The sequence below is a fragment of the Nylanderia fulva genome, unplaced genomic scaffold (genome assembly GCF_048542155.1).
Source record: "Nylanderia fulva isolate GAGA-0341 unplaced genomic scaffold, ASM4854215v1 Scaffold397, whole genome shotgun sequence".
NCBI lineage: Eukaryota > Metazoa > Arthropoda > Insecta > Hymenoptera > Formicidae > Nylanderia > Nylanderia fulva.
In genome coordinates this window covers 54,546-62,516 of record NW_028190474.1, presented here as the reverse complement: position 1 = coordinate 62,516, position 7,971 = coordinate 54,546, and the positions used below count along the sequence as shown (strand labels likewise).

Genomic DNA, 7,971 nt, shown 5'->3' with positions numbered 1-7,971 from the left:
AGCATTGAATCTAATTATTATAAAAGACTTATCTCGGAAATGATACACATCAAGGAAACAAAGGCCATGGTATAAATAATAACACAGACACCGAATTGCTTACAACGCGTATTTCGACATTCTAGAAGAAATATCGAATTTTAGACTTATGTAATGTTTATTTTGTGAGATCTGACACCTATTTATTCGACTTTTAAAAGACTAGACAAACAGTCAAGTACTAACATAAGGCCAACAACAATAGAAGCATCGTCCATCTCAAGTTATTCGGAACAATTTGTAAGCATAAAGGTTCAATATTTTAGTAGTTAGTTTAATTTATAATTTTTAATCTTTTTTCACATACACATTAGTGGAATCCTATTTTACAATTGAATAAATTCTTTAAATTCATTTAACAAAATATCAAATAATTTGGAGAGGATGAACATAATCATTGCCAAGATCGAGGGGACTTTCGTCAAATAACGATAAGTGGGTTCATTGAGTAATGTATAAGGGCACGTCATGTATAAGTGGTCACTCCAAGTTTTTTATTAATAATTCTAATATATTTTATGAATAACCGACGAATCATTCTGCTTCTAATTGGGTTCTTACTTTTTGAACTATTTTAATGGTCTCAATTCATTGTTAATATATTTTGCGTTTTAACTAATGACTCAACTATATAACTTATATTGACTATGTATTGCGGATTTTTTATTAGAATTTTATGTATTTATTTATTATCGTTATTTATTATCACTATTTTTTTGCGCACTGAAGAGGAGCAAGTAGAGCTCGAAACGTTTGTATAATTATTATTTCAAATTAAGAATTTTCTTCTCAATAATAAAATAATATCGTATTGCTCGTTACACATGGCCTTATTTTAATAATTTATCATTGCTTTTATTGTGATTGTTTTTCCTTTTATTTAATTTTAATAACAGTAATTTTATTGTATCATATCAGATTTGTACACTGTATCTGGTTCCGACGCTTCGGACCCTTTTGATAGACTATTGAATACGTGATTGAGGTTCGATTGTCGTTCTTCAAGAACAAAGAAAGACAGGATATCGCGGATCCGTTACAAGCATACCGCTATTATTATAGGATGTTGCTCGTCATAGCTGAGCGCGGAATTCGTCAACCGCCCGCCAAGACGGAGTAAAGAGTCCTCTCCTAGAAAAGGACTCAATTTGCTCAACGAGCTCAAATGCGGCATGGTGCCGTTATTCTTTAGTGAGCGCGTTTCCCGCTCGAAGAATCTCTGTTGCAGATAGCGCAACCAGAAGATTTCCGCCCTCCTAAACTCATCGGCGTTCAGAAGGGGAAAGAGTTGGGAGCGAGACGCGCTCTTTTCTTTTACAGGAAGAATAAAGCGATTCATATAGGCAGTCACGCGGACAAGCTTGGTCCAAGTGGAAAACCTATATGGGAGTTCCCATTCCTCGGCCTCTTGAACATGGAACGTCACAGGCCGTCTTCTTTCCACCGACACTTGCTGATCGGTGGCAGTGTCGAGCGGAGCTGAGACATTCAGAATCGGCCACGCAGTCGATGGCTTCTGAAGCCATCGTGGACCGTTCCACCATAGCGGGTGAGTCACGAGCTCGGAGGCGGTCAAGCCGCGCGAGGCACAGTCCGCCGGATTATCTCGAGACGGAACGTGATTCCAACAAACAGAATCCAGACAGGTATGCACTTCGGATACGCGGTTAGCCACGTAGGTGCTCCATTTTGATGGATGTTGACGGAGCCACGCGAGAGCGATGGTCGAATCCGTCCATCCGTATATTGGAATCGGAGGTAATTTCAACGATGTCAAGGTCCACTTGATTAGCCGGCTGAGGAGGACGATAGCGTTCAGTTCCAAGCGCGGGATGTTTACGGTTTTGATCGGCGCGTCCTTTGTTTTAGCAGCGAGCAGAGTGATTTGAAACTTCGTTGGCGAAGGAAGCACTCGAATATAAACGACCGCCGCGTAAGCGCGGTTTGAAGCGTCGGCAAACCCGTAGATTTTGAACGCGAGGTTATTGGAATGTCGACCGGTCCAACGCGGTATTCGGACGCGGTTTAATGATTCTAAATCGTTGGTGTAGCTCTCCCAACGATCGCGCAACTCCTCTGGAAGAGGGGAGTCCCAATCACATTTGAGAAGCCATAACTCTTGTAGCAAGATTTTCGCGGTTACAACAACCGGAGCAGCCCATCCTATTGGGTCGTATAATTTTGCCGTGAACGAGAGAACGGAACGTTTCGTGTGCGTAACCGATCTCAACGGAGTTATCACGAATTTGAACGCGTCCTCTTTAGCAAGCCATGAAAGCCCGAGAATCTTCTTTTACGAGTAAGTGATCGGTGACTTCCGGCTGATGAGCCGAAAGTCCTTGAAGAAGAGAGGAGGCATTAGAAACCCACTTTCGTAGTTGAAAACCTCCCTTTTGCAGGATTTCAACTAGTTGGACACGAGCTTCTATCAATGAAGTCGTATCGTCCGCGCCAAAGAGCGCATCGTCCACGTAGAGGGACTCGCTGAGAATTGAAACAGCCGCGGGATAGTTGTCACCTTTATCTAGAGAAAGCTGTTTCAGTACCCTTATTGCGAGGTACGGAGCGGGGGCAAGCCCGTACGTTACAGTGAGAAGGCGATAGTGTTCAATCGGCCCATCGGCCGACGATCGCCATAAGATTCTTTGAAAATCCGCGTCAGACGGATGCACGAGAATTTAGCGGAATATTTGAGCAATGTCCGCCGTGTAAACAAATTGCCATTGACGCCAGCGCAATAATATAGCAGAGAGGTCTTGCTGCAGTCTCTGACCGATCAGTAAGTGATCATTAAGCGAAGTCTTATTGCTCGTTTTGCACGAAGCGTTAAAGACAACGCGCAATTTCGTAGTGCAACTCGAGTCGCGCAAAACGGGATGATGAGGAATATATACCGGTTCGAACTCGGAGCGGTCAGATAATTCCACCTTCCTTATATGACCGAGCGAATTATACTCTCGTAAGAACTCGTTGTACTGCGCGTGAAGTTCAGGACGAAGCCGTAGCTTTCCTTCCATTTTATTATAAAGCGAGGTTGCAATGTGCAAAGAATCACCGATTTTTATCGGGAAATCATGCCTGAAGGGCAATCGAACCGCATAGCGTCCCTGAGGGGTACGATAGTGGTTGGCGATGAAATGAGCCTCGCACCTCTCCTCCTTCTCCGTGAGAGGGACAGGCCGCGAGATCTCCTCATCTTCCCAGAACTTCTGGAGAAGAGAGTGCGTGCTTTGTTCCAACACGCAGTTTAATACAGATGCTTGAGCAGTAGTAGTCGGCCTACTATTTGTGGGGCCGGAAAGGATCCAACCGAGAACGGTCAATTGCGCTGTCGGAGTTCCAATAGGACATTGACGGACATCGCGCTTCAGAAGCGAGCCGTAAAGGTCAGCACCGATCAACAAATAAATTTGATGTTGACTTGAAGGATCAGGATCAGCAAAAGATAGACCCTGTAAATGAGGCCACGCATCGAAGGGCTGAATCCGCGAGGCAGCGTATGAAGTAATGCGTTGAAAAATGTAAGCCGTCAGAGGAAAGCTCGGGTCGGCTTGAGCACACGGGGTTAACTGTAGTGTTACGCGCGATTTCGCAGTACCCGTGTATTTTTCGCCGAAGCATTTAATTTGTAAATCGGCTCGTTGCCGTTTAGTGCGCAACGCCTGTGAGAGCGATTCTGATATAAAGCTAAAGGTGGATCCTTGATCCAACAACGCGCGAACCTTTAAGCAGCGACCCTCCCCAGTGTGGAGGTCGACCCATGCCGTTGCCAAGAGGACATTTGGATGTTCCTGAAGCGAGGGCGGTACTATCTGGACGGCCGCGATCGTATTGACCGTCTGATTTGTAGTCGCCTTAGATGCGGCTTGTGACGCAGATTCGGAGGTAGTAGCCTCGGAACTGGCCAAGTTATCGAAGGCATTTTGATTTGCCGCTGAATGCAGCAATGTGTGATGCGAGCGACGACATTGTCTGCACCGATATTTGCTCGGGCATTTCGACGGGAAATGTCCGGACTTTAAGCAGTTAAAGCAAAGTTTATGCTGGCGCGCGAGAGCAAAGCGCTGTGAAGCTGATTTCTTCGCGTAGTCTTCGCATTTCGAAACGTGATGCTCACCGGAGCAACAAATACATTTAAAGGCAGTCACGTTGTTTACCGTTAAACGCGGTTTATCATTTTTCGAAGAACCGGAGTCCTTGCTTGAATCGGCAAAGTCCGACAATCCGCGTATACGGAGAGTTAAAAACTCATTAAGCTCCTGATAAGAAGAAGGCTCATTTCGTTTGATTCGCGTTAAATTCCATTCGGTACGTGTTCTCGCGCTAAACTTTTGCGTTACTGTATAAACGAGAATGTCGTCCCATTGTTCTACGGGACGATCGAGATTTTTTAATACGGCTAACGATGCAGACACTGTGTCGCGCAATTTTCGCAAATCGCTTACAATCTCGCTTTTCATTACCGGAAGGCTAATAAACGCGTGTAAATGAGCATAGATTAACGCTTGCTTATCGTCGTATTCATTGGTTAACAATTGCCAGGCAGATTCGTAATTCGCATCGGAAATTTTTAAATTATTGATCAGCAAGGAAGCGTCTCCCGTTACGCTCGTTTTTAAATAATGAAATTTTTGAGAATTTGATAGAGCGTCGTTAGTTACTACGAGAGATTCAAAAATGTTTCGGAAGTTTTCCCAATCGGTTAATTTCCCAGAAAACTTTGGCAGCGCGATGCGTGGCAATTGGAAGCAATGATTATTTGTTTCGCGAACGGAGGAATTGGAACTACGATCGGTAAACGGAATTGTATTAGGAGATAATCGTCTTATCGTATCTTGCAGCAGATCGGCCGTGTCGATGTAGACATCCTCAGCTCTCAGGAACTCTTCCAGAGTGAAGTACGGCAAGGTCGTTTGCTGCTCCGTGGTCGTCTTTTGAAGCAGTTTGACATGAAGGCCGCGGCAGGCGGCCCAGTGCTCCTCCAACTTGGCAAGCCTACTTCGCGTCTTGGCGAGTGTCACGTTTGATTTGGCCAGCTTCTTGAAGTTGACGAGATCTCGTTTGATCTCGTCAATACAAGCTCCCTGCTCGATGAGCAGGTCACTCACGGCATTCGACATGATTATCGATGCCGGATTGTTGAATCGTTTATCGATTATTCGCTACTGAAGCGAAATATTCAAGCGCGCGCGCAGACTTGAAGCGCCCGCTGATTGACGCGCGAGAGAGAGTGAGAGAGTCCGAGCGCGAGTTAGCGCACCGTCACGTTAAGCCGTTATCGGCTGTCTTTCTCACACGAAGCGATTGCGTGGCGCGTGATAGCGGCGTCGAAATTGCAAATCGCGTGGTTTTTTAAATCTTTAGAAACGTCGAAAATCACCGAAATGATCGAGAGAGTCAAAGAGAGATGCACGACGCGGACGCGTGATAGCGGCGTCGAAATAGCAAGTCGCGCACCTTTTAAATGTTTAGAAACGTCGAAAATCAACAAGATGATCGAGAGAGTCACAGAGAGATGCACGACGCGGACGCGTGATAGCGGCGTCGAAATAGCAAGTCGCGCACCTTTTAAATGTTTAGAAACGTCGAAAAGCAACAAGATGATCGAGAGCACAGATTAATAGACAGATCGCCAAAGGTCTGGATGAAGGAGAGACCAGCATTTCTCACTGATTTCAGCGCCATATTGTAGTAGTGGTCAATGCAGTAACTATTAATACGTTCCCAAGATAAGAGCGTCTCATGCTCATGAACTCGTCCGGCGGCATGTACGAGATTTATCTTTTCGTAGCGTTCGCGTATTTCGGAAAGGACAGAATTTTATGATGTTATAAATAAATAAATAAATAAAATATTAACCTGACCTATTATAATTATTTTTTAATAAATGTTTCATTATTATTATCATCTAAGTCTAAGTCGTTTAATTAATTTTTAGTTTTTTAATAATTAATTTAATTTATTCTAATCATTTTAATATGTGAAAAATACTAATACGTATACGTTTTATAATGAATTAATATATTTCGAGAGTCGAATTATATATTTTTAATAATATAAAAGTGTTCAAAAATTATATTTGACTTTTAATTTTAATTATTTTAGCAAAGAGTTCCGAAATCTCTTACGCACATAATAGGGATTTTGTTCATCCATATAATTCGCAATTAAGTATATATGTTAATTATTAATTTTAATAAAATACAAAATTAAAATTAAAGGTCAAATATAATTTTTGAACATAAATATATTTAATTTGTTATAAAACGTATACCCGTGATAGTATTTTTCTCGTACAAAAATAACTAGAATAAATTAAATTACTCATAAAAAAATAAAAAAATAATTAAATAATTTATATTTTATATGATAATAATAAAACATTTTATAAAAAAAACAGATTCAATAAATATAAGTATATATATAACATGTACTTATATTTATTGAATCTGTTTTTTAATAAAATGTTTTATAAGCTTAGAAAACTTGACTTCGACGTAACTAGCAAATTTTATTTAATTATTTCACGACGGTTTGACGTAATAAAATGTTTTATTATTATTATATAAAATATAAGTTTAAATTCTTTAATTAATTTTTAATCTTTTATGATTAATTTAATTTACTCTAATTATTTTTGTACGAGAAAAATACTATCATGGGTATACGTTTTATAATTAATTTAATATATTTGTGTTTAAAAATTATATTTGACCTTTAATTTTAATTTTTATTTTATTAAAATTAATAATTAACATATATACTAAATTGCGAATATATGGATGAAAAAAATCCCCATTATGTGTGTAAGAGATTTCGAAACTCTTTGCTAAAAAATAATTAAAATTAAAAGTCAAATATAATTTTTAAACACTAATATTATTAAGAATATATAATTCGGTTCCCGAAATATATTAATTCATTATAAAATGTATACGTGATATTATTTTTCTCATATAAAAATGACTAGAATAAATTAAATTAATTATTAAAAAACTAAAAAGTAATTAAACGACTTAGACTTAGATGATAATAATAATGAAACATTTTATTAAAAAAAGATTCAATAACTAGTAGGTCAAGTTATAATTTTTTATTTATTTATTTATAACATTATGAGCTATTAAGCTCATCATCTCGTTCGCTCTCTGTCTTGCTTTCATTCGGCAAGTCACAAATATATATGATACTCGTATGTTCCTACTTCAACTCTCGAGAATCTGAAACAAACGAAACTCGTGTCCAATATACAGGGTGTCCGGTAACTAACAGACCAATGATTACAAATGGATTCTTTGGTCAATTTGGGAACGATTTTTCTTCAGCGAAAATGTCGAAAAAAGTCATCATTTTTTACAACTTTCCAATCTTTGTCATTATATATCTTTATAACTAAGCCTTAAATTAAAATTTTATTATAGTAAACTCTACCTGAAATTAACTGAAGAATGTAATTATGTTAGACTTTTAACTCCAAAACGTTTAGTTTTCAAAAAACCTATTTTTTTCAATCGCTTATAACTCGAAAATTATTGACTTCTCTACATTTTTGCTAAGGAAAAATCGTCTCCAAATTGGCCAGAGAATCCGCCCTTAATCATTGGTCCGTTAGTTACCGGACACCCTGTATATATTATATAAAAGTGTATAGCACGTCAGAAGCTTGTGAGCTTACAGCGATAAGTAAAAACAATTGCGTATCTATTTCATTGCGTTTATCTGTTTAAACGCGCGCTTTAATTTTTCCAACGTTTTTGCCTGTTTATATTTTAAAGGTCCTCTCTTCTAAAAATCTTGTTTTAAAGATCCTCTCCGCGAGCAAAATTCGAAAACATAAATTATTTAATATTTTTACTTTATTATTTGTAAATCCTCGGTAATTTCAAAATTTTTCTATTTGAAAATTATTAATTTTCTATTGCCAATTAATTT

General features: G+C 39.0%; 1 protein-coding gene across 1 annotated transcript; it reads right to left on the bottom strand.

Annotated features, from left to right (window-relative positions):
- Positions 1–1,075: 1,075 nt before the first annotated feature.
- LOC146721936 (uncharacterized) lies at positions 1,076–5,159 on the bottom strand. Its single transcript, XM_085485819.1, has 2 exons — positions 2,813–5,159; positions 1,076–2,298 (listed from the first exon to the last, which is right to left on the bottom strand). Exons 1-2 carry the CDS (start codon positions 5,157–5,159, stop codon positions 1,076–1,078), a joined length of 3,570 nt encoding a protein of 1,189 aa, XP_085341945.1.
- Positions 5,160–7,971: the final 2,812 nt, after the last annotated feature.

Coding starts and splice junctions, on each gene's coding strand:
- LOC146721936 (XM_085485819.1), bottom strand. CDS start 5,159: ATGTCGAATGCCGTGAGTGACCTGCTCATCGAGCAGGGAGCTTGTATT. Junction 2,299..2,812: donor TAATGATCACTTACTGATCG/GTCAGAGACTGC, acceptor GGCTTGCTAAAG/AGGACGCGTTCAAATTCGTG.